The sequence below is a fragment of the Trichogramma pretiosum genome, unplaced genomic scaffold (genome assembly GCF_000599845.2).
Source record: "Trichogramma pretiosum strain Unisexual culture from Peru unplaced genomic scaffold, Tpre_2.0 scaffold41, whole genome shotgun sequence".
Lineage (NCBI taxonomy): Eukaryota > Metazoa > Arthropoda > Insecta > Hymenoptera > Trichogrammatidae > Trichogramma > Trichogramma pretiosum.
The window spans coordinates 878,411-905,621 of NW_019640824.1; the positions used below are offsets into that span (position 1 = coordinate 878,411).

At 43.2% G+C, this 27,211-nt stretch overlaps 1 protein-coding gene across 4 annotated transcripts; it reads left to right on the forward strand.

Annotated features, from left to right (window-relative positions):
• Nucleotides 1-168: 168 nt before the first annotated feature.
• LOC106656680 (chromodomain-helicase-DNA-binding protein 7) lies at nucleotides 169-27,172 on the forward strand. 4 transcript variants are annotated; one of them, XM_014377764.2, is made up of 14 exons: nucleotides 170-947; nucleotides 9,449-10,796; nucleotides 10,893-11,149; nucleotides 11,301-14,541; nucleotides 14,620-15,417; nucleotides 15,513-18,241; nucleotides 18,327-18,416; nucleotides 19,229-19,492; nucleotides 20,029-20,512; nucleotides 20,587-20,875; nucleotides 20,959-23,221; nucleotides 23,297-23,444; nucleotides 23,528-24,226; nucleotides 24,314-27,172. In XM_014377764.2, exons 2-14 carry the CDS (start codon nucleotides 9,642-9,644, stop codon nucleotides 26,297-26,299), a joined length of 14,403 nt encoding a protein of 4,800 aa, XP_014233250.2. In that variant the 5' UTR covers nucleotides 170-947; nucleotides 9,449-9,641; the 3' UTR covers nucleotides 26,300-27,172. The 4 variants fall into 4 exon arrangements, with proteins under 4 accessions (XP_014233246.2, XP_014233251.2, XP_014233250.2 ...); XM_014377760.2 differs by having other exon boundaries at nucleotides 169-947; nucleotides 9,449-11,149; XM_014377762.2 differs by lacking the exon at nucleotides 170-947 and adding an exon at nucleotides 7,301-7,353 and having other exon boundaries at nucleotides 9,449-11,149.
• Nucleotides 27,173-27,211: the final 39 nt, after the last annotated feature.

Sequence of the window (27,211 nt, forward strand, 5' to 3'; positions counted from 1 at the left end):
CAAGAGAATCGACCAAAGAGCCACACATACACAGCCTCTCTTATGCTCGTCTAATACCTATACGTACATAGGAGAGAAAACGAGCGAAAAAGAGAAAGAGAAAAGTGCCGAGTACAAGAACTGCTACTACAGTGGTGCTGTGTGTGTGTGTGTGTGTGTGTGTTGCATGCCATGAGACAAAATTCCTCGTGCGCGCGCCTTGCGTATCGTGGTATTATTGTATAGTTCGATCGCCGCGGCGGTGTAGCAGCAGCAGCAGCAGCAGCAGGCAGCAGCGGAGCCAAGCACAGCGAAGCACAGCGCACAGCTCCTGGCAAAGAGTACGCTACACACTCTCGCGCGCACACACACGTACTACAATACATACGCTTGGGCTGTCGTTGCCATTTTATATTATAGTAGTGAGCGAGCGCGAGCCAGCAGCAGCAGTAGTAAGCGTGAGCCAGTAGCAGCTCATCTTGTGCTCCGAGTGTGCGTGTGGTGATATTATACGTGCAAGAGAGAAAAGCGAAATTTTCGTATGTGATTTTCGGGACACACGCGCGTGTTTCTGTGATACGACTTCGATATTCTACGTTAATATATATATATCGTAAAAAGTATAATGTATATATAGATATATAGAAATACATATATTTATAAATGCATGAGGTGTGTGTATGTGTGTGCGTGTGATATATGGAATACACGACATATATGTATTTATATACGAATATAAGTTGCGCGATTCAGTGCTAGTGGAGTATACATAGAGATATATAGATATACTACGTTGGCCGCTGCGCTATCCGGCGTAATAGTATATTCTTGAAGGTGCAACGACACCGTTCGTTTCTCCAATTATTCCTGGCGGCATCGAGCGGCAGCTCCCCGTTACGAACGACCTATTCGCACCCACGCACTTGGACGATTCGATGGACAGGATGCTTCGCGTCGATTATCCATAGGTGAGTCCGTTTTCTCTTTTTCCAATTTCGAGTTTCTCGGGGACCGTACAGCGCAACGAGCGCGCGGCACGCATTTTTACCCGTACAACGTTCTCGGGTCTATACGGCATCAGAATAGCGAAGTGTATAATAGCCAAGCGCTACTCGGCGCGTCTCTCTTCGGTTGACTTTCTGTATACACATAGACCGCGAGCTGAACAGTCTACCTAGAGCTGCTCCTTCGTCGGCCGAATGCCGCGAGCCTAATACAATTTTAGTTGTTTCCCGGCGACAACAACCTTTGGTTCTACGTATACGTGCCTATATATGTGCGATTAACTGCGAGAGAGCGGAGAGCGAGCGAGCGAGCGATAGAGGTTAGGTAGGCATACATAGTAGTCTTTGGCTCGAGCCAGAGAAAAGGGCTCTGCTTGGCTTTGATACGTGTATTCGTATAAATGGAAGAGTGTTCTGCGCCGCAGCGCGACTGCGTCGAATGGATCATGGATGGGCGCTGCAGGCTGCTGCCACCGCCGCCGTAGCACCGCGACGAGAAAACACATCCAGCCTTTATACATCCCAAGCGATGGAAAGAGAAAGACCGAGAGAATTCGGAAATCCCTCTGCTCTCTCTCTCTGCATTAAATCCAACTCTCGATGAAACGGCTTCGCGTTTCATACGCGTATCTTGCTGCAACTGCCCGTCTTTCTCTCAAACTCGAAAGTATACTCGCACCCACAATGTACATGTGCCGAGCAGTGGACGAACGTACAACTTATGACTCCAAGCAGATGAGTCCGACATATCCTTCGAACGGCTTTTCTTGAATAATAGACCGCGATGACATTTGGCAAGCCTGGAAGATGTTGAAGTGTTAAAAGTTTCGATACCATTATCGCGTTTGCTCGAATCTGCTTATGCTTTAGTTTGGGAAAAAAATGCCGTGTACCTAGATCGCGTACAACGGTGGCACAGCAGGCAGAAGGCAACGCTGCTGCCGCCGCCGCCACCACTACCGCCTCGTCTTCGGTTAATTAGCCAAACAAAATGGACACCGCCGTCAGTGCACAGTAGGTAATGTATATAGTAGCAGTATGCGTACATATTGAGCTGTAGCTGTACTCGTGTCAGTGTCTTTGTCGCCGTCGACAAGCAGATTTTTCCAGCTCTTCGTGCATACAAACAAATTTTGTATACTCTGTGCTTTTATGCCCGATGATATATATACGTGTCATCTTGTACTTTGCGAGTATCAGCAGCAGTAGCTGTGACGACGACTGTTTCATATTGTACCCCGCACTGTTTTCTCGTTGCGCTTGTATTTATTGTATATTGTCAATGGCACGGATCATCACGGTTTGATTTAAAATTGTCAAGCTCACGAAGATCTATTTCTTTTATATGTGTAGGATGTTTCGTTCAACGTTTCTTACGATTACGAAGGATTACTCGTCCAGCTTCATCAAAACAAAAAGAAATATTCTCGTACAACAATACACGAAGAATGTATCAATCCAAAAAAATTAAAAATTCATACTCTGTCAAAGATGTAAAACAAAGCTCGAATAGGGTGAATGATCTTTCTTTTATGTTAGATGTAAAAAAAAACCTTCCTGCCTTTAAAACGGCTGCTCTACTTATTTATTCTCTCGCCATTCTTCGAATTTTTCGGGACGGAAAAGGCATTTTCGACGAATCGATTTCAAAAAAGTCTGCGTACATACGATTGAGCAACGTTTTCCGTTACTACATCGAGTGTGTAGGCCCACGTCGACAATATAGTGTAACACTTGTTGTTATAATTATCCGAGTAATTTTGACGAATCGTTTATTAAAGTCTTGACATTCGACGCCGACAACTTGCATAAACAAATCTTGGTGAAATAATCAAAAAACTGCACCGTGTTTATTAATACATCGTGAGTTTAACGAATGAGAGATAATGCAATTTATAATTATTTTTTGATACTCATTTTTGTCGATTCAGTATAATACTTATGAGCTTTAATTAAAAACGAAAAAAAAAGAAAAGAAGAAACTACTCTTATAGAAATATCATTTTTGAACCTATTTTCGCTCTCATACTCGGAATAATAAAAAAAATATCGAATTGAGAATTATATTACGTATAAAATTACGTATGTAACGGTGAATTCATACGTGGGAAATAAGGTTTTGGTACACAGCTTAAAACTAAATTAAAACATTCAAGTTTTTGGGGAAATTAAGTAAACAAAAAGTTCATAAGAACCGGACTGAAATTAAAATGAGCTTACAATTCTTGTCAGTATGATTATACGTTACTAAAATTTAAACTAATTCATTGTTGCAATACTTTTGAGAGTTTGATGAAAAAAACCTCGTCGTATCGTAGTTTACCACCCGTGACATTAATTATGGCATTTTCTAATATAATCGTTAACGTTTTTTGTCTAGTCTCGTCAAGAATCATATCCGCTGTTAATAAACAAATGTATATATATTATTATGTACGTGAGGGTATGCTATCTATCGCTGCGAACGCCTTGGTTTAGTCTCGCGGTGTGTTCACCTTTCGCGAGTGAACGCGAGCGCGCGCCCCAGCGAGAGAGAGAGAGAGAGAGAGAGATTGGAGAGGAGCAAGGCTCTCGCGCGCAAGAAGCGCGCCTGCCACGCTGCTTTTCTTGCGCGTATGTGTGTGCCTGTGTATATATAGGACTGCCCAGTCACCAGTGCCGTACAAAGACTTCCCAGTTCCAGGAATTTTTTCGCCAACTCTCGATTACACACACACATACGCACATACATCGGCGAGCGTTCGCGCGCGCGCGCGCGACTCCAGTATAGACTCCGAAACTTGCGTATGTGTGTGTTTTCATGTACGTTTCGGATGGTTCGTAAGCTGCAGGCACGACTTTTATCTGATTAATTTTCCAATTTTTCATAGTTTTTGAGACAGAATTTATTGTGAAAATCCTTGTACTCATGTAGAAGTCTCAAAGTATACTCTCTCTCTCTATATATGAGGTCATTTTCTTATTGTCAATGTCAATGTCAAAGGTCCCCGCAAGAGCAGTATACACGCGGCAATCGATTCTGAACGCGGCGCAACTTTTACTTCTTCTCTGCGTGTCGCGCTCGGCGAGACAAACTTTATATTTTCATGGAAGATATCATGCAGTTGTAGATTTGTCAGTCGTCGTAATGGCACAAGACGAAACGGCACCGAGCCGTTTCGTTGGGATAGTCGCCATCGGCAAGTTTGATTTGGATGATTTTTGCGCGTTTAGTCGTCGTAGCTGTTGCTGTTGGCTCGAGCCGCAAACCAGGTGCTAGGCCGCGCGGCCGCGTATACACGTATACGCACACACGAGCGTATTAAACACAACACGCACGGCACGTCGGGCTTGGACGCGTTCATTGCTCATACGCGAGGCGAGTGCGGCAGTAGTGTTGGAAAGCGATACTCTTAAACCCTTCGCGTCATGTTCCGTTCTCGTCCCCCTATATAACATATTCATCTGTCGCTTTTTTCCCTACGCGGCGACTATATATAATATGCAGGCGCGCGAGCGAACCATATAGATTCGCATAGGCAACATTTGTCGCGGCAACTCGGGCGTTTTGTCACTCGGAGTAGGCTAGCTAGTTTTACGTGCGCGAGCGTGTAAAACTCAAACAAGAGCAAACAATGCCTCGATGTTATTAAGCGACGCTTCGAATGACCCGCTTTTAATTTGAGTATGTAACAAATTGTGTACGAGATAAGGCTAGAGCGTGGCCGTGATAACAGAATTTCCCAGAGTCACGTGCTTGAACGCTGCTCCAATACACAGACAACGCACGGAATAAAGAGCGAGCCCACTCGTAAGATACACGAATCGAAAAAAATAACGTCTCTCTCTTTCTTTTCTTTCCGGAAATTGGGAGCTAACGCGATGTCGCGTGTATTCGTTGCTGCTTGGAATCAGCTGCTATTAAATAGAAAATACTAATGAAGCCGAGACTCCAAAGAGAGAGAGAGAGAATTTCGGAGTCGTATGTGTGTGGGTCTTTCTCTTCTGGAGAGTCGCTCGCACACACACACGATACCACGTACACGTACAAGTAATCGAATCGATCGGGCATTTACGCGCGCCTGTGTACGCGTGTACCTTCTATATATGTATATACATGTATATAGACGGGATAAAACTGCTGTGGCATAGTCTTGAATATGGCTCTCTCGGGTGGCGGTGGCAGCGGGCGTCTCTCTTTTCATCGATATAGGCTCTGCTGTTGCCGCCGCCGCTGCTGCTGCTGCTGCTGTGGCGCGCGCCAACCCAAACGAAATAACGACTCTGCTCGCTTATATATACATGTGTATATATATATTATGTGGGTTGGTTCCGCGGGTCGATGGGCGAAAGAGAAAGAGAGAAAAAGATAAAACGAGAGAGAAGCTCTCGCGCGTAGCCGGGAAAAATGACGAAATGTTGCCATAGGTCCGTCCGTGAGCGTACGCACGCAGCAGCAGCGAAATATCGTTCGATTCTGTACGTGTACATGTATAGGCGCACACCGTCAAGCGAGTTTGAGCGGGCTAAAGAGGGGTGGGTGGGCATCATCTCTCGCTCTCTCTATGAATCCCGGCTGCGTATATGCGCCTGCATAATACGCACAGCACCTATATGACACATAGATAGGTCGATCGGAGGCTGCGAGACGCCTCCTTGGGAAGGGGCTGCTGCCCGTTGCGATCGTTTCGCAGCGCGTATAGACAAGGGTTGCGAGGCCAAAAGACGAGTTGGTCGCTCGAGACGGCTCGAGGCCTGAGACGGAACGAGCGTCCGTCTGTTGCTTCGTCGTCTCGTATGTACATTCAGCGTGGTCATTATCTCTCGAGAAACTAGTGGCACATGCCAACTTTCCCAAACTGTTCCTGCTAACCGAAATGTATCACGTTGCGTCTTGAACACTCGATATAGCGTACATGTAAGCACGCTTACGGATACCTAAAGCTCTGAAACGTTCCGAAAAGTATAATCTCTATTTTGTGCGTAAGCGATGAACCCACACAAGTCGTATATACAAGAGCAGCCAGAGACGCGACATACATACGATCTAGGTACTGCACTGTTGCCGATGCTGCTACTGCTATAATACGTGCATCTGCGCCCATGCGATGGTGTTATTGGTGTATGCTGCATGTATATAGGTATATATACACGTATATAGACGCACACAACGACGCGCGACTCACACTAGCTCGGCCTCGCCGTGTTGAGCTCGGTTAGAGAGAGAGAGAGAGAGAGAGAAAGAGCAAAAAAGTCATGTAGCTCTTCTCTATAGGTATTGGTTTATGTGTGTTTGTGCACGCATCACAGCTACTTCGGAGCAGAGCCTGAAGAGGGAGTATCCATGTAACTGCTTTTTCAGCAGCAGTCGCGTGTTTGCTTGTATGCGTGTACTGTGTATACGTATACGTATTATACATATACACCGCGAGGAAGCGAAAGAACACTGAACGGAGCCGTGCGCGGCCGGAGCGCACCAGCGAGAGAGACAGAAAGAGCGAGAGAAAGCATCAGGGGTACCGACTTGCTTGGCGCAATATGTATATATGTATAGGCGGACTATACGGAGCAAGCGCAGAAATTGTACATCATAAATAGGAGCGCTGCACACACACACACGTACGACATGGTACATTTAACATTACACACACACAGAGTCAAGATCGTCGACTGTGTTTCGCTCGCTCCAATGCGATACTTGCAACGAGAGAGAAAGAGATGAATCGAATCTCCATCGAATGTACATATAGACTCGGCAAAAAGAGTCGCATTCAAGGGAATAAACAGCAAAGTACATCGCGAGCGGCAAAAGCTTCGATATATACAGGCTCGCACTCGGGGAAGGTTGGTGTGCCGAGAGGAGCTTTGGTCCATCTCTCTCCCTAGTCCTTATGCACACATACATGTATAAAAGTGGACAGCAACATCGGCACTCGGCAGCAGCGCCAGCAGCAGTGAAGCAGTCCCTTGCGCGCTTCGTGTATAATGCGGTATACACTCGACAACGCGCCTCTATGCACGTATGTGTACGTGAATATATATATAGCGTGTGTATGTGTGCGGGTGTGTGTGTGTGTGTGTGTGTGTGTGTGTGTTGCGGCATATACGTAAAATCGCCTTGAAACGACTACGCGACGACAGTGGCGGTGGCGGCCATCGTCGAATCGAATGCGAGCAAGTATTATGTGTACATGTATGAGTGCACGTGAATATACCTATATATACGCGGCTTGAAGTGCAAGAGCGAGAGAGAGAGAGAAAAGCCCGACACCGGCCCGCTTTATACCGACAGGACTAGCGCGTATCCAGTCGGGCAGCAGTCGTAGGCGAATATCGCTCATGTCATCAGCGGACTCGTCCTTGTCCTCGGCGACGCTCGTCCTTTTCAATCGTAAGTCGTCCTGGCAAGTCAATGTCTGTGTGGCCATCATCGGTGCTTGTGTGTGCGCGAGTGAGTGTGATGATACGCTTCCTGCGTTCGATCTTGGAGATTTGCTGCTGCTGCCTCGCTCGGTGCGCAGCGTAGCACAAAGTCGTCTGCTTTGCACCGGCGGCGAATAGGCAAAAGCAGAGCCTCGTAATTCGTGTACGCGATCGCACGACCGCATGCTGCTGCTCCTCCTCCGACTCGGCCCTCTCTTGCTATTCTACTCATCGATCCTTCCACTGGCCGCTCTGCTCCTTTTCCAATGCTTTTCGATCGATCCCGAATAAAACAGAGCCAAGACTTGCCCTGTTGTCTTGATCGCTGATTCGATTCCTAGCCCTTGTTTTCGACCCGACACCTCTCTCATTCTCTTTCTCTCTCTCTCGCGTCGTTGCGATTACGTCAGAGGCGCCGTGTCTCTTGATTCTTTATACACATCGATATAGATACATTTTTATACCTATCGCACTCACGCATGCCTATCGCGCCTTCAGCCTCCGGAACAGCAGCAGAAGCTAAAGCTCCGACGATACTCGTGCCGTCCTTTTCTCGTTAGTTATACCGCGAGTGCCGATGGTACACCTCTATGCTCGCCAGCATTTGCTCTTAAAGTTGCGCATCTTGTCTACCTATATAGACAAACCAACAGCTATTTCCTATCGTCGACTCATAGTTTGTCCTGTCACTGCCGCTGCTACTGCTACTGCTACTACTGCTACTGCATTTGCGCACGCCTCTGTAGGTATATATGCTTGTACGCGTGTGCGAGTCTCTTCCCTCTGTGCGTGCGGCTGTGTCTGTATGTGTGTGAGTATGGATAGATAGAATCCACTGCTGTATATATATATGTATATAAGAGAAGTGCTAGCTCTGAGCCGAGCCGAAAAATCGATTTTCTCTCGCGACAGCACGGCTCCCGGCAGCAGCAGCAGACGCATTGGTAGACTCACAATACATGAAAGCACGAGACGAGAAAATACGTCGAATTTCTCTCTTTCTTTCCCTATCTCGCTATCTCATCAGACATAAATACACATACACGCACATTTATAAATCTATATATGTTTACTATCGTAAAGCGTTCGCGTTTAAAAGCTTTCGATTCATTTCGCGAGTATCATCCTAAAGTTGCACATTTTGCAGTTGCTTGTTCGTGTATTAGTTTTTTAAACCGATCAGAGTTGTCGCTCTACGCTGCATTAACTCTTACCGAGCTGACTCTGACATTCGAGTAAAAAAAATTTTGTTCGATACAACTTATCCATTTCAATGCCAATCGACCATCGACCTCAAAAGAACTAATTCGACTTGGCTTTCGAGACAAGGCTTTGCATTTCTTGTTCTAGACTTTAACTTATTTTTTCGCTACTATAAATTTTTCTCAACGAGGACTGAGTAATAATATTCCTGCGATCCGTCTGTGCTGAGCCGATGAATTGCTCGGGTCAAACGATTCCAGAATAATGCCACGAAGAGGAACGAGACAAAAGTCGAGCTTGCGATGACTCAGGGGGAAAGGTTATATCGGTTATGAGTATATTTGAATTCCATAAGCGTATAGCTTTTCCCCTTGAGTCTTAGCAGCTTCAGCTCGAGCTTTATCATCGTCATCGCCGTCGTCATCAGCAACAGTAACAGCAGCAGCAGCAGCTGCCTGCACTTTGGTGCGCCTGTTCAAAAAAGTCCAATAAGAATATAAATCCGTCTGTTGCGCCAACTAATTTTATCTTAAGCTATAATTATCCTCTCAGTCTGTCAAGTCCCTTCTCGCGCGCATAAGCACGCACACGCGCGTATTATCCTCCTATAGGCCAATTCGGAAAGAGCCTCAACCGTCGTCTATTAGTTTTGACGCGAGAAAACGAGAACGCTTATAGATGTGCGATACAACATAAAATATATAAATAAAAAAGCTTGCCGACATTTGCCGAGATAGCGTGAATACGAAATATTTTCTATACACTTTTGTGTTATATGTGTACTGATAATAATTTACGTAGTTGATTATTTTGTGTAAAGTCAAATTTTATAATTATGTCTTTGTTTTTGAATTTTGCAGAAACAGAACGAAAACGATGGAATCAGCCCCAGCTGTTCTCATAAGTTTGAATAATCAACAAGTGAAGAAGACGAAGACGAGCGGTCAGTGGGATAAAACAATATCGACGCTGCGCACTACTGAAGCGATGGAAGAAGAGGCGAGTTCGCATCGTCTAGTAGGAGCTTAAGTTTCCGGGGCCGTATTCCAGGCAATGGAATCTTACGACCTCTTCGGCGACGATGTCAGTGGTTCGATGCTCGAAAGTCTCTCGGAGTCACTCGGGACTAGTGCAGTTGATCAGTTTGAAGCAGCTAATAATAATCCCTCAGCCAATCGTCCAAGCAGCTCGGCAAATGCGCCCAATTCCTATCAGTCGTACGTCGACCAGCAGTCACCCTTGCAGAAATTGACTTCGTTCGGCGGCGGTCCTGCCGACTTTGCAAGCTCGCAACAGCAACAAGCAAGCGCCAACAGCGCATTACAGGCGGCGCAGCAGCAGCAGCAGCAGCGCGCCAACATGTACAATCAAAACATAGGCGGCTACGAGCCCAACTCGGGCCAGCCGCAACGCGGCATGGTACCCGGACCGGGGCCCGGGCCCGGCCCGACCGGCTTCCCGGGCCAAGGCCGCTCGATCGGTCCACCCACCGGCCCGGCGGCCGGCCAGCGCGGCCCGCCCCAGGGCTACCCCAGCTACTCCGACAGCATGTACTCGATGGAGCAGCTGCACAATCCCATGGCGGCTCGCTCGAATCCCCAGGCGGCCATGGATCCAGCTGCCGGCATGCAGAGCTGGCCAGGCGCGGCTGCGGCCCAGCAGGCCAATGCCTATCCCCAGATGCAGAGGCACTACAATCACATGATGCAGCCCCAGAGCGCTCCTGGTGGCTACCAGCAACACATGCCCTACCAAGACCCCACTCAGGCCAGTATGAGCCAGCAAAAGATGCAGCAACAGCAACAGCAGCAACAGCAGCAGCAACAACAACAGCGTCAGCAGCAACAGCAGCAGCAGCAGCAGCAGCATTACTCGACACAGCAGGGCATGATGTCTAGCATGGGTGTACCGCACCAGGGTCTGCAGGGTAGCTCGGCTGCTAGTAACGCTGCTGCGACATATCAACATATGGTCGGCCAACAGCAACAGCAGCAGCAGCAGCAACAACAGCAGCAGCAACAGCAGCACTACCAGCAGAGCAGCGCCTCTATGTATCCGGGCTCGTCGGCTAGCTACATGGGCTTCGGGGCTCCGAACATGCATCAGCAGCCCCAGCCCCCGCAACAGCAGCCCCAGCGAGTGCCTCATCATCATCCGTCCCACTCCACCCACCAAACTCATCCCTCGCATCAGCAGTACCCGCCCATGGTCGGTATTCCTTCTACTACGTCGACGAAGAGCAATAGTAGCGTCGGTCGCAAAAAGAAATCACGCTCAAGTCGTTATGCCGATGTATCGTTACAGGGACAGCATGCGCAGCAGCATCCGCAACACGCGGTACCGCAGCAGCCACAGACCATGGATACGCAGTATTCCCATCATACTTCGCAAATGTTCAATCAACCGCAGCATTCGGGGCCCACGCCGCAATACGGACCCGCGAAGCATGCGGCCCAAAGCCCTCAATACAGGGCACCTTTTCCACAATTATCTCCACAAATGTCTCCTAGGCCACAAATGTCGCCTAGACCTCCTTCGGTGCCCCAACAAATGTCTCCTCGGTAAGTAATCACTCACACGGTCACGCATTTTTTAGATTCATTTTTAATTATGAAAAAAAAAAAAACAGTACACAAACATTAAAAACAGAAAAACATAATTCACATTCACGTAAACGAGAGTTATCTAATTTTTGATATTTTGATTTTTCAGACCAATCATGTCGCCCGCCAAACCGACTCTGTCGCCGCATCCACATGCACAGCTAACTCACCAGCAGCAAGCCCAATCGGTTCCGAGTTCTCCTTGCCCGCCGACCTCGATGCCAATGGGCCCTGCTTCGGGTAGCCAACAAACGACCCTTCAGGCTCTCGAACAAATGGTCATGCCCGGCGTGTCCGTATCGAATCCGAATGTACCAACGCCTGACTATGGTCAATATCAATCTCGAGGTGGAATGCCTCACCTACAGAGCAGCTTGCCCCAGCCGCCTCAGAGTTCCATGGGAACGATAGGGGCTGGACCCCGAATGCCCATACCTTCTCTGTGGCCACCGACGCAGCATCAGCCACAAGCACCACCCCCGCAGATACGCCCTCCAATGGGCATGGGTGATGGTCGTTCTATGATGGACCCGCTTCAACAGCAACAGCAGCCTCATCCATCTGTTGTGCCGACGGCTCAGCCTCAGCCAATCGTATCGGAACAGAGCACGCCGCTGTACCCTCCGCTCAATGGCAGCGAGAGTCTTCACAGCGTCGTGTCACCGGTCGCTCAGCGAGAGCCGGCCGATATAGTTCCGAGCTCGGTACACTCGCACGTGCATGCCCCACCGCATCGCGTTGTGCCAGAAACTCAGGAACTACCTGAACAGACAATGCAGAGCCATCAGCAGCACATGCAACATTTGCAACATCAAGTATCGCCTCAGCATCAAATGCATCCACAACATCAGGCACCGCCACCATCGGCCCAGTTGCATCAACCACATCAACAGCAACCTAGTCATCAGAGCAGTCAGCTGATGAGTGCCCAAGACTTATTAAGCCAGCAACAGACGCATGGCCACAGTAGTCCAATGCATAACACACCACAAGTCAACACACCGCTAGACTCTGCAAGCTCAGTAAATCCGGCAGCACACATGGAGCAGTCCGTTCCATCATTACCTGTATCTAGTACACACAGTAGCGTCGATATGCCCTCGATGCTGCAGCAACAGTCAATGACTAGCTCGCTATCGACGATTCAAAGCGCGATACCTAATGTAGAAAGTAAGATAACTGATAATGCCCCAACGAATGACTCGATGTCCGATATACAGTCAACGGCCTCGCAACAACCTATATGCCCCACTCCGCCAATGGTAAGTCAGTCGCAATCACTGATGTCGTCCCAGTCGCCCATTTCGCACGTGAACATGGGACCAATGTCTGGAAAACAGAGTCAACAGGAGCCGGCATCGTTGTCTTCCATGGTACCGCAGCAGCAACAATCAACGATGTCATCAGTTCCGACACCGATGAATCAGCAGATGCTTATGGTACCTCAACAACCAACTCAACCGCCGATGATTCATTCGCCTCAGTCTGTATTGGCTCAATCTGCACAGAACCCCATGCAATCACAATCTATAGCGGTGCAGCCGCAAGTCAACGTTTTATCACAAAGCAATACGACTCCAGATAACTCGCCGCTTCAACCTCAAATTCCCGATCAATCAATGCAAGTAGCAACTCCACCGCAGTCGGACAGTCAGGGATCGAATCAGTCGGCTACGGTTGCCAGCGAATCGCCCCAAGTCCCATCCTCGACTGACATACTTGATCAGTCAACATCGCTACCTGCTAGCCAGGAAGCTGATCAATCGATGCAAGATCAAAGTCAATCACCTGATCAATCGACTGAGCCACAAAACCAAGTTATCAGTCAACCGAATCAAATGCAGCCTCTTCCGCAGCAAATTCCCGGAGTTATGACACCTCTTGGCCAACAACCACCTGCCCCGGTCGGTCAAGTCGTTCCTACAACTGTACCAATTCCTGGACAACAGCCTGGTTTCGGTGATTTTACAAACGTGCCCAAGTATCCGAATGATATGGTAGTGGCAGGCCAACAGCCGGCACAGCAATCTTATCTTCCACCTGGCGATACTAATTCAATGATTAACAGTACCGGAATGACGAATCTTAATTACATGGCTCCAACGACAACACCATCGATAACGCCGAATTATACTAACCCTCTTGCGCCAGTCTCGCATCATCAAGAGAGAGCAGCACTACAGCAACAGATACAGGAATTGTTTTGCATGCCATCGACGCCCGAAGTGCAAGAAAAAACCGCAGTTTTGCAAGATAAGCTCCAAGCGCTGCAGCAGCACGAAACTAACGATCAGTGCAACGGAGGGCCTCAGTGCATCCTTCAAACCCCGCTTTTCACGGCCCCAGCTATCGTGGATAGTCCGCAGGTGTCGAGTACTACTGGCCGTGGACGTACCAAGGGTACTTCCAAAGCTCGCAAGAGCAGGAAAAAAGCCGAAAAAGAAGCCCCGACACTCGCATCAACGATGACCTTGCCTGAACAACCAATTTCGGAGATGTTGGAAACTCCCGTAGATAGTAGTAACATTGTTGATAGCGCTGCTGATTCAATTGAGGATTTGAAGGCGTCTTCAGGAGGCGAAGGAGAGGACGAATGGAGTGGTAAGGGTAAAAAAGCCAAAGCAGCGAGAAAGCGAAACGGGAAATCGAAAGAGCCCAAAGAACCAAAAGAACCTAAAGTAAAGAAAGATAAAGAATCGAAAGCAGCAAAGAAAGAATCGAAAGCCAAGAAAAAGAAAGAAGGCAAAAGTAAGAAAAAAGCTAAAGCAGGTTCTGGCGATGACGAACCTAAAGGAGATCACGAAGAGGTATCGAATTCCGATTCGTTTACGGAAATGAAGGCTGCTAAAGCTTCGTCAGAAGACGATAACGAACAAGTTGATTCTTCCACTATTGATCCGATAGTTTCGGAATCAAAAGAAGGAGAAGAAAAATCTGAAGTTGAAAAAGTCGATGAAGAAAAGAAAGAGACCTCGGAGGATCAAACAGAGACTCCTGTAGCTAAAAAGAAAGCTCCAAGCCGTAAGAGGCCTAATAAAAACGCTATCAAAAGTCCTAGGAGCTCGAAAAAAAGGAAGAGTCGGATTGCGCCTGATTCAGACGGCGAAGAATTGGCAAATACTCCACCACCGTCACCTGAAGCTGACGATAATAAAAGACGTTCAGCTAGAAACACACAGCGCAAAAAATACGTTGATGACGTTATGCTTCGCTTTTCGGACGATGAGCTACCTTCTCAAGATTCACAAGGTAAAAAATCTGATGCCACTGGCGGTGGCAAGACTTCGGCTGACAAAAAGACGGGTGAAGGTGGCGATTTCATTCCTAACAAGCCCAACTTTGTGTATATTGTGAGTAATCAAGTTAAGAATTTTAATATTTCATTTTCCACGAATTTTTAATTATTAAATTTTAATTTAATTTTATAGAACACTACGGATGAGGACTCGATGGTTGTTCAACATATTCTTTGTTCCCGTATGGGGAAACGAGAAGTTAAGCCTGAAATCAAGCCGGAACCGGTAGAAGATGTAAAGAAAGAAGAATCGGAAGATGTCAAAAAAACTGAAGACAAAGTCGATGATAATACAGAAGAGAAAGTTGACGAAAAAACCGAAGAAAAAGCTGACGAAAAAGCTGAGGAAAAAACTGACGAAAAAACTGACGAAAAAACTGAAGAAGCAGTTGACGAAAAAATTGAAGACAAAGTCGAAACTGATAAAACAGATGTTGAAGTAAAAGATAAAGTAGAAAATGCCGAAAAAGAATCAGAAGCTACGGAATCCGAAAAAACTTCAGCTGAAAAAGAGGTAACAGATGAAATTCCGACTGGAGTGATTGAAGAAGTCAAGGAAGAAGTAACCCAATCGACTGAAATTGTGAAACCAGTAGAGGAAGAACAAAAGGAAGCTGAAAACCCCAATGAAGAAAATGATGAAAAACCGGTTGAAGCTAGTGAAAAACAAGAAGAATCTTCTGAGAATGCTGTTGATAAGAACTTGGAATCTAAGGTTACAAGTGAAGAAGCCGTTAAGACTGAAGCAATTGACGAATCTGAAAAACAATGGATTGAAGTTGAAGAATATTTAGTAAAATATAGAAATTTTTCGTATCTTCATTGCGAGTGGAGAACGGAAGAAGAATTATACAAAGGTGACAAGAGAATACAAGCTAAATTAAAAAGATTCAAACAGAAACAGCAGCAGAATATGAATATTTTCGAAAATGTAAGTTTCATCATGTAGTATATTTAAAAATATTTTTTTGAATAACAATATTCTAAAAGTATGTGTATGTATTTATATAATCTTTTATATTTTAGACCGAAGAGGATCCTTTTAATCCAGATTTTGTTGAAGTTGATAGAGTTCTGGATGAAGCAGAACACACCACAGATCCTGCCACTGGTGAGACGGTCAGGCATTATTTAGTAAAATGGCGATCATTACAGTATGAAGAATCTACATGGGAATTGGAAGAGGATGTTGATCCTGATAAAATTGAAGAATTCCGTAGATTTAACAAAGTACCACCTAAAGATCAGTGGAAGCCAAAGAAAAAACCAACTCCAGCTCAGTGGGTCAAATTAGATGAATCTCCATTATATAAAAATGATAATACATTAAGACCATATCAGCTCGAAGGTCTTAATTGGCTTTTGTTCTCTTGGTACAACAGTCACAATTGCATTTTAGCAGATGAAATGGGTCTGGGAAAAACCATTCAATCTTTGACTTTTGTAAATGAAGTGTATAAATATGGTATTCGTGGACCATTTTTAATTATAGCACCTCTTTCGACAATCCCAAACTGGCAACGAGAATTTGAAGGCTGGACTGATATGAATGTAATTGTTTACCATGGATCTGCTGCAAGCAGAAACATGATATCCGAATACGAAGTTTATTATAAAAACGATAAAGGCCAGCAAATAAAGGATCTTATAAAGTTTAATGTTTTGATAACGACTTTTGAAATAATTATTACTGACTTCAATGAGCTTAAGGGATATAACTGGAGACTGTGTGTGATAGATGAAGCTCATAGATTAAAAAATAGAAATTGCAAATTACTGGAGGGTCTTAGACAACTGAATCTTGAACACAGAGTTCTTCTTTCGGGAACTCCTCTACAAAACAATGTAAATGAGCTTTTCTCGCTATTAAATTTCTTAGAACCAACACAGTTTGCAAGCAGTGAAGCTTTCTTAAATGAATTCGGAAATTTAAGCAGCGAAGACGAAGTTAAAAAATTACAGGTGCTTCTTAAACCTATGATGTTACGTAGATTGAAAGAAGATGTCGAAAAATCCTTAGCACCCAAACAGGAAACAGTGGTTGAAGTTGAATTAACTAACATTCAGAAGAAATATTATCGCGGTATTTTAGAAAGGAATTTCTCTTTTCTTGCTAAAGGAACGACATCTGCGAACATTCCTAATTTGATGAACACTATGATGGAATTGAGAAAGTGTTGCATCCACCCATTTTTACTCAATGGTGCTGAAGACCAAATTACACTGGATTACAAACATTTGAAAGAGGACGCAGAAGCATATTATCAGGCACTGGTCAACAGCTCTGGTAAAATGGTTCTCATTGACAAATTGTTGCCAAAATTGAAAGCTAGTGGACACAGAGTTCTGGTTTTCAGTCAAATGGTCAAATGTTTAGATCTACTCGAAGACTATCTTGTATATAGAAAATACCCATACGAAAGAATTGACGGCCGAATTCGAGGAAACATTCGACAAGCCGCTATTGATCGATTCAGCAAACCCGATTCTGACAGATTTGTATTTCTTTTATGTACTAAAGCCGGTGGTTTAGGTATTAATCTTACAGCCGCTGATACAGTAATTATTTATGACAGCGATTGGAATCCTCAGAATGACTTACAGGCGCAAGCTAGATGTCACCGAATTGGTCAACAAAAACTTGTAAAAGTGTACAGATTATTGTGTCGCAATACTTATGAAAGAGAAATGTTCGATAAAGCTTCGTTAAAACTTGGTTTAGACAAAGCTATTCTTCAATCAATGAATACAAGTCAAGGTGGTAAAGATCCTAATAATAAAGCCCTTACAAAGAAGGAAATTGAAGATTTGCTCAAGAAAGGTGCTTACGGTGCCATCATGGATGACGACAACGCTGGCGATAAATTCTGTGAGGAGGATATCGATCAGATTTTGGCCAGAAGAACACAGATTATTACCATCGAGCAAGAAAAAGGATCCACTTTCTCTAAAGCTAGCTTTGCATGTTCAGGTAATCGCTCGGACATTGCCATTGATGATCCCGACTTTTGGACAAAATGGGCTAAGAAAGCCGAAATCGACACCACTGAGAAAAAAGAAGAAGAAGATCTTGTACTTTCGGAGCCTAGAAGAAGAACTCAAATCAAGCGATACGGTCACGATGAGTCCGTGGTTGATATGTCCGAGCTGGACAGCTCTGCCGATGACAGCGATGACGAAGGTGGCCTATCGGGCAGACGAAAAAATCGAGATAAGCTTTCAAAGAAAAATCGCAAATTTTACGAAGAATACGTACCTCGAGAAGGTGAAGTCGTCTACGGAAACTGGGCTCGAAGCGAGTGCTTCAAGGTTGAGAGAGGTCTTTTGACTTTTGGATGGGGCCGTTGGGATGAAATTCTCAAGCACAGTCAGCTGAGACGCGGTTGGCGAGAAATTGATGTCGAAGACTGTGCTAGAGTCATTATTCTGTATTGTCTGCGATTCTATCGTGGAGATGAAAAGATCCGTGCGTTTATTTGGGATCTTGTCACTCCGATCGAAAATGGAGAAAAAATTAAAACGATATCGAGCGCTCAAGTTGCCAATAATAAACAAAGACAACAACAGCAGCAGCAGCAACAGAAAAAGAAGAGTAGTCGAGTTCGCGAAACGAGGGGATCAACCTCAGCTGCTACTACAGCGAGCAACAATGGTCTTCAAATGGAACCTAATCATTGGAGCAACGCTGAAAAGTACGACGGCGATATATTCTTAGAGAGCACCTATAAAAAGCACCTTAGTCGACATGCCAATAAGTATGTATTTCGAAGTTTTGATACTACTTGATACTCCATGTAAAGTGACTTACTTACCACTTAAATATAACATTGTCATTTTCAGAGTTCTTCTGCGAGTGCGGATGCTTTATTACATTAAACACGAGATAATTGGGGATTTGGTTCAACACATCAATGATGGCGTACATATAAGGTTAGTAAAATTAATGATCAAAAAGCTTCATTTTTATATATCTATATACGATCAAAACAATCCAAAAATGTACCGTGCACTCACATGAAATGAGCTTACACAGCAACGCTTAGTTACCATATCAGTTGCATGTCCGCATCAAATAATTTGTTTTCACTATGGGATGCTCATTCAAAATTAAAACTCAAATAAATGTATGTTTTTTTGTACTACCTCATATAGCTGTTAAAAGCAAAATAGCAAAGCTGTTAATTTATTGGCTACTAATTTATATTAAGTTCATTGTCGTTCATATATATGCCTTCAAACAAACAAAAATTTTTTTTTAAATCATTCGCACGATATTATGTATTCGCACGTCAGAAAACAGTTCATTTTTTTCAAATGTTGAACTTTTTCTATGGTTCGTCCATATGTATAAGTGAAATGTAACTGATTTAAATTCGAAACGTATAAGCTCATTGAACTTGATCTTTTCTTGCGTGTACATAATCAATCCTCCTTGTAAAAGTACAAAAATTTACTTTGGAATAAGAATCGCGGGTGCCGATTTGGGACAGTCAGCGTGACATGGTAAGATGTAGCAGTGCACTGTGTCAAGAGGGCGAAATTCCTAAAGTTTTACAAGTTATTAATTCGGCGCTTTTGAAAGTATCAGTTAAAATGTCAGTCGTTGAATACGCAAACAATAAAACGAGCCTCTGATACAGTCAAACGCGTCGATCACGGAGTCGTAAAATCGAAAAAAATACGTTTTTTTTATCAAACTTTTTTTAAAACGAAAATCCTGTGGCCCTCCACACGTTATACAGTGCGTTGCCGCTAAACCTCCCACTAATGCCCGAGAAGCCAGTCAAGTGGTGGGATGCCTTAGCCGATAAGTCACTAGTGGTCGGCTGCTTCAAGCACGGATACGAGATGTTCGACCTCATGAGGAGTGATCCTACGCTTTCTTTCATACAAAGCTGTCCTCTCCCTTCCGCAACTACTACTACTACTACTACTACCAACACCACCACCACCACTACCGCCACTGCTACTACTACTAGTACCGCTAGTACCAACGAGAAAGCCAAGTAAGTATTAAAAAATAACATGCACCATCGGCATCGCTATTTATATTTTTTACATTTATTTTTTCCATCTCTAAAATCCTACTATTTCATCCATTATTTCACTGCTACTGTTGTTTTTTAATTGCATGCTTTATTCATAATATAACAATAATAATAATAATAATAATAATAAAATAATAATAATAATGACAATAATGATAATAACAATGATAATATTAATACCGCGACAAATGCACCTTTTCAAAGCGCTTAGCTGTACACACGCTATTCTATATGTTGCCTCATTTATATCATGTTAACACTACTACATTCATCTTACATTACACCTCGGCAATTATTATCCAAGTTTAGTAAACTCAGATCGATCTACTACTATTCTCCAATGTAAGAAATTTGAACGAGAGATTCTTCAATATCAAAAAGGATTATTTTTTCAAGGACTTACTCTTTTCACTACTTTTTCACTGTTCAATTAAAAATGTAGTACATTTTTTACAAATAAGCAACTGTTAATTATCATTTTTCGCCCTCAATAGGGACGAACTTGGTATGGACGTGGCCGAGCTCGAAGAAGGCGAGGCTTCGGGAGTTGCTGATTCCCCGGCTACTGCCAGCAAAACAGCAGATGCCACACCGGCAGACGCAGCTGCCACCGCTTCAGCCAGCCTGAGTCAAGATGGTGTTGAAGTTATACCCGTGGAAGATGACAAGACTTGGCCATCTAGCGTCGATCTTAATACGCGACTTCGTCGTATTATCACATCTTATCAACGTGACGTTACCAAAAAAGAAAATATCAAGGCTCATCAGCAGCAGCAACAACAACATCAACAGCAGCAACAGCAGCAACAACAACAGCAGCAGCAACAACAACAGCAACAGCAACAGCAACAGCAGCAAGCTGCTTTAGCCAACAGCGTCAAACTTGGTCAAGATATCAAGATTGGAAATCACCAAGGAGCACCTACTCTTGATTCCATGCAAAATTGGGATTTACAGAAATTGGCTATGTATCTTCTGGTAAGTAACACGAATGCAACCATTCTGTAAATTCATTTGACGAAAATTTTCATTCTTATTATTTTCCCTCTTAGAAAATTGAGAGAAAGGACAAGTTTGATCAACTAGCCAAAGAACGAGAACAAAGAGCTCGGATTGAAGAGTATAAAGCCAAATGGACAAAACGGGAGGAGAACGAGTTTCTACGCATTGTATCTACTTATGGCGTCAACTACGACAGAAAGAAGATGCAATATGACTGGGCTAAATTTAAAACCCTCGGCAGATTTGATAAAAAAAGTGACCATGACTTAACTGACTACTACTTGGCTTTTAGAGCTATGTGCAAAAAAGCTTGTAGCCTTAAGATAAGTGAAGAGGAAGGTACGTCGCTTTTTAATATTTTATAATTAACGTATTTAAAAAAGATAAGATTCAATTCATTAAAATATTTAATCATTTTTCAGCTGGTGGTGCTGACATTCCAATTGACCCTCTAAATCCAGGCAGGGCAAGACGCATATTAGATCGAATTGACTTGCTCAGTAAAGTAAGGGAGGAAATACTTACCCATCCTCATTTAGAGGAACGACTTTCATTATGCAAACCATCTGGTGATACACCAGATTGGTGGCAACCTGGCAGACATGACAGAGAACTCTTACTTGGTGCTGCAAAACATGGCTTAGGACGAACTGATGTAACTATCCTCAACGATCCAGAATTTTCATTCTCTAAAATGCTTAGCAAGAGTATGAATAGACAAAAGCAAGATCAAATAAATATGGAACTGGCTGAAAAAGCAATAAAACTGGATAATCGAGAAGATATTTTAAAATTCGACAAAGACGAAATATTGGTCAAGCTTGAGAAAGGTGAAGGTACTCTTAAAATTGAAAAAGTTGGAATTAAAAAAGACGTGGATAAAAAACCTGACATCAAAAGTCAAATTGAATTAACTTTGGTTAAGTCTGACAGTAAAATTGAAGATTTACAAACTCCATCAGGTTTGACAATCACACCTATCATTAAACCTCCTACTCCTGAAAAAGAACAGGATCCTGTTAAAACAGAAATAGAAGAAGATACAAAACAAACAAAAGAAAAGACAGAAAAACCTGCTGAGAAATCTGTAGACGATAAAACTAATGAACTTGAAAAGGTACAGCCATCAACTGACATTGAAGAACAGGATAAACAACAAGAAGAAGAAAAAGCTGGAAATGAAAAAGAGGAAAAAAATGAAGATCTTTCCACTGAAATAGAAACTTCTGAAACTAATAAAGAAAAATTAGTTGATGACGAGGACAAGAAGGTTGAAAATGTCAAGGAAGAAGAGAAAATGGAAGTTGACGAGCCTAATGAAAGTAAAGAAAAAGATATAGTTCAGCAGAAAAGTGGTGAAGAGCAAAAAAATGAGAAAGAAATTGATGAAGCTGATAAAAAGATTGACGAAAAAGAAGAGAAAGCAGATAAAGTCGAAGTAGGAGAAAAAGGAGAAAAAGAAGAAAAAGAAGAAAAAGAAGAAATAGAAGAAAAGGAAGAAAAAGGAGAAACAGAGGAGAAGGAAGAAAAGGAAGAGAAGGAAGAAAAAGAAGAAGAAAAAGAAAAAGAAAAAAGTACAGAAGAAAAAGAAAAAGAAGAAGGTACAGAAGAAAAAGGAGAAAAAGAAGACAAAGAGTGCTCGATCAAAGACGAGGCAAAAACTGAATCTCACTCTGAAGAAAAGATGGATGTTTCAGAATCTGATGTCACTGAAAAACCCAAAGAAGATATCAAAGACTCTGAAAAAAATGATCAAAAATCAATCGATGAGAAAGCTGAAAAAAAATTAGAACCAGATGAAGATAAAAAAGAAAAAGAATCAGAAATTGAAGAAGAACCCAAGAAGGATTCTAATGAAAGCGAAAAAGTCAAGGAGCCAGGGAAGTCTGTTGAAACTGTTGAACCTGTAAAGCAGACAGCGGCGGCCTCAAAAATTGAAGATAAATGCAGTATGCAAGCTGCAGAGTTAAAGGCTATGTTCCCAGATCTAGAAGTTATTCAGCCTCTGTCCCGCTTGACGCAAATTGACACGTTCGTTGTAAGGGATAAGGGACAAGACTCACCAACTGTTGCTCAGCTTTTGTCTCATGGCTATCCTTCTTCCATCAAATGGCCTAAAGAGCATGCTATTGAAGCTCGTTTGATGCATATTGTTCACGCTATTGAGCACAAAGAGTGGCCAGTTTCGTTGAATTTTACAGCTGGCGATGAGATGGAAATCGAAAAAGAACAATCCGAGGTCATTACCATCACCACGGATCATGGCATTCCTCGACACATGCCATCAAATCTAGGCAATGTTATGGGTTCCAATCCTCTTATAAATTTCAATTTTATGAATCCCAAAGTTAATAAGGATACAAACGTCAATAGTGTCAGCAATAATGCATCAAAGAAGCGGAAAAGACATATTGCTATTGATGTCGAGACAGACAGAGCCAAACTGCATGCGTTACTTAACAGTAGCCATACAGTTAGTCAACCCCCACCAGCACTAAGCAAACCAAGTCTGTCTTCAACTAATTGGGACTCCAAAGATGTCGCAGATGAGAACAGATCTCAACCTCCTCCAGCTCATCAACATATAAGAACACCATCCATACCATTTGATTTGAAATACACTGGTAAGACGACGATAATTCCGGGAACATCTAGTACATTGACACCAATCGATCTTTCATCAGGGTAAGTTATTAAAAAAACATTATTATTTTGAAACATAAAAGAAATAGTTCTTTACTCATTATTGTCCTATACTAGATTTTCAGTGAAACCATCTACTACAAATAAACAAGATATGTTGAGTGAAGTTCAAGATTTCTCGATGCCAACTAGAGATAAACAATTGAGTAGTAATAAAGGGAAACTGGATAGCATGTTGGACAGAATCGTTAAAAGGAAAAATATTGTATGTAAAATAACCAAGATAAATTGATGTAATGTAAATCATTATATGAGTATTATAATTTTAACATCCATACATTATTTCAGACTTTGGAAGAGCCCCAAGTATCTGGCATGGGTAAGGAGAAGAAACGCCGGAAGCTTGACGAAATCGTTGGAGCCTTACAGCGCGGAAAAGAACAACAAAGTTCTCACTATCCCGAGCATAGTAAGAAGAGCACAATCATGCCTAGTGTTACTGTAACACCTACTTCAGCTCCCGTAGGACTCCCGAATCCACCATCGTCGTCGCAGAAACCGTTTTCTATCACTGTGACATCCATTCCATCATCGAGAGTATCTGGAAGTGGCTCTTCTTCGAATCAACAACTGCCACCTCCGTCAATGCACTCGCACAAAGACAGTTTCTCGGCTTTGCTTGCGCAAGCTGAACAGCAAAATAGAGACTATGTCAAGAAGCAACAGCAATCACATCAACTACAACAACAAGCAGCTATGAACGCAGCACATGCATCATCTTCGGGTCATAGAAAATCCAGCTACGAATCTATGTTCGCTGAAATCAACAAAGTTCAAGAGTACTCAAAGAATCTTGGAGCTTATTCGCATGAAGCTAAAGTTAATAAATGGCTGGCGGAACAAACTGCGCTTACAGAACAGTTAAGCGCCGAATATCTCAATGCTCCAAGACGTAGGAGGCCGCGAGCTGATCCAACTTTGCTTGATTGGAAAAAGGTAACCGGCGAAGAAAACGTACCTGTGATACATAAAGCAACTGGCAAAAAGGTAATTTTGAGCATTAATAATTGACGAAAAGTCTCGAATTTATAAAATAAAAAGAAAATTTCAATAAAATTTTAATTTTACTCATAGGTAACTGGAAATAAAGCTCCTCAATTGAAGCGCCTTACGCAATGGTTGAACGATAATCCTATGTATGACGTTGATCCGAAGTGGGCAGAATTGGTCAAAGATCGCGGACTTTTACCGCATGAACATCCAAAGAGAACTCAGGCTCACGAGCGAGAACAAGAAAAAAATAAAAATGCTGGTCGGCCCCCGATGATGCCTAGTCCTAATAGTCAACAATCGCTCAATCAAGCAAATCTCGCAGCAACTTCGATGGCGGCAGCAGCAGCATCTGGTCTCAATTTCCCTGGTCTTGGCAACCTTAACAATTCGCTTTTGCAAGGTCTATCGTTGGGAAATTTTGACCCTAAAAATCCTCTGCTGATGCCGTTTGGTGGCATTCCAAACATGGGAGCTCTTGGGAATCTAGGAAATCTTGGTAATCTCGGCAACATGAATCTCACGAACTCAATCTTTGCCAACTTAGCGGGTCTAGGTTTGCCAGGATTAGCAGGGATGGAAGCATTAGCTGGTGCAGCTGGACAAGCAAGTAGTCGATCAGAAACTAATGTTACTGCAAGCTCACCTAGCACAAGAAATTCAAATTCGTTAAATGCTACTCCAAGTACAAGCAAATCTCGTACTAAAATGGAACCTCCTAAGTCAACTCCATCGACATCAACATCGTCGTCTATGGCAAACACTTCATTCCCGTTCTTGTTTCCTAACCCAAGTCTACTTTACACACCACTTGGTCTTAGTAGTCTGAATCCGTTCGGCATGCAACCTGGTAGCGTATCATCAGCATACGAAAGTTTAGCTCAATGTGGTTTGATTCCACCAACATCTAGTGCTGGTGGAACTTCTGGGAGCTCGTCACGAAAGTCTACAACATCGAGTTCAGCAGCTGGCGGCTCCTCATCCAGACACGCCCGTAGCGTCGCTGAAGCGTTGAAGCAACGCAGCGAGGACGCGAAGAAAGCGCAGTCTAGATATCCCGTGCTCGATCCTTCGATGATGAATCTTCAGCAGTACACCGAAGCGATGCAAGCTGCAGCTGCAGCCGCCGCCGCTGCTACTGCTAAGGAAAGACGTCGTTCGGATCACCAAGAAAAAAAACATCATCCAGTAACCGAGACTATTGACTTGGGAGATATTGCCGACCTATCAGCAAGATTAGAGCGTAAAGCGAAAGATCAAGAGATGAAAGATGTGCTGGAGCAGTTTAATCGAACCAGTGCTGAGCTCTTTTCGCGAAATCTAGAAAATTTGCAGCAACACAAAAAACTGCGAACACCCGACCGACATAGTAGTCATGAGCCTCATGTACCACCTTTAAATGAAGTGACGTTTGAACCGATTCCTAAAAAAGCGAGAACCGAACATCATAGTCGAGATAATGTACTTGATCCACAATTACTGCCTCCACCAGCTAGACCACCATCGAGGCCGTCAAGGCCCGCTTCTTCATCGTCGCACAGAGAATCTCATCCATCGCGTTCGCCAACGCCTAAAATTGCTGCGACCATTGAGCCGGTACTATTACCCGAAGCACTAACAGTTCCTGTGCGTAGTCCAACGCCACCACCCGTGGTAACGACGCCAATTGCGCCAGCAACTGCTTCGAGTCATCATTCGGATCCAAAGCCACCTCCTAGTCCAGAGCCCAACCAGTCGTTAAATACGTCCAACGAGAGCCATAAAGAAGAAACTATGGAACCAGCAGCTTCTCTTGCCTCGTCTGAAGAAAGTCAAGGCTCACTGAGTAAAGCTGAAATGAAACCCTCTGAAACTGAATCAGAAGAGGCCAAAGCAACGAGGAGCAAAAAGGCCAGAAGTGCCAAGCGAGGACTGTTACCTCCAGAGCCACCCATTGAAAGGAAAAATCTGCGCTCGAGTGCTGGTAGACAGGCTAGGGCAGCGGCTGAGCGGCAGGCCCGTAGTTTACTGGAAGAAGAACTTCAACAACAAGCTGAACGAGAACGAGAGGCACAAGGCTTGTCGGAGTAAAGACGTGTTAGTGCATTTTAAGTGTCTGAGTGTTACACAATTAGAACTGCTTACACAAAATCAGTCTAAATAACCCCTCTCCTCCTTATCTCCCCGTAGTTTTTAAGAGTGGATCCACCGATAAAATTTTTGACATTTTTGAAGAAAAAATTGTGACTGTAATATGATAAGATTTTTTAAAATAATTTTTAATATTAAGTATAGTGAGATCGATGAATTATTATTGAAAAATAAGTACACGATAACAATCATGCAACGGGCGATTGAAATAAATTATGATATTGAGACAATGGAATCTTGTAAAAGAAGAGCAAACGATGAGAGCTATGCATAAAGGCGGGCAATAGTATTTCGAGACATGATACTACTTTATGTATGGTAACCATCGTTAAAATAAATATATCATAGCTTTATTATAAATTTAATAAGATCATTATAATTTTGTTAAAAAATTATCTTGTCTTTTTGATCCTATTGGTTTTTTTCACCAAGGACTGTTTTTGTATAACTACTACTATATTAACAAGTAAATATCATAAGCATAATAACGTCATCTTAGTATGAAAGACAAGAAAGCGTTAACTATACAAAATAACTTTGTTATTAACAAAAAACTGTAAATATTATACGATTCGCGTAGATAATATGAAAAATCGTGTACTTTGAAAATGTATATAAAGCAGTGTACTTTTAATGATATAAATTAGGTCAAAAATATTGGCTTTGTTTTTTTTTTGTTGCAACGAAGCAACGCAAATTTTTCACTTAAATCAACGAATAGATGTTTATTAAAAACGAAAATTTATTTGAATATTCAAACACATCTTGAAAATTGTCTGTATAAAAAGTTACATTAAATCCTGTTAAATGTAATTAAAATATTTGTAATTTTTTCCATTGATGAAATAATTT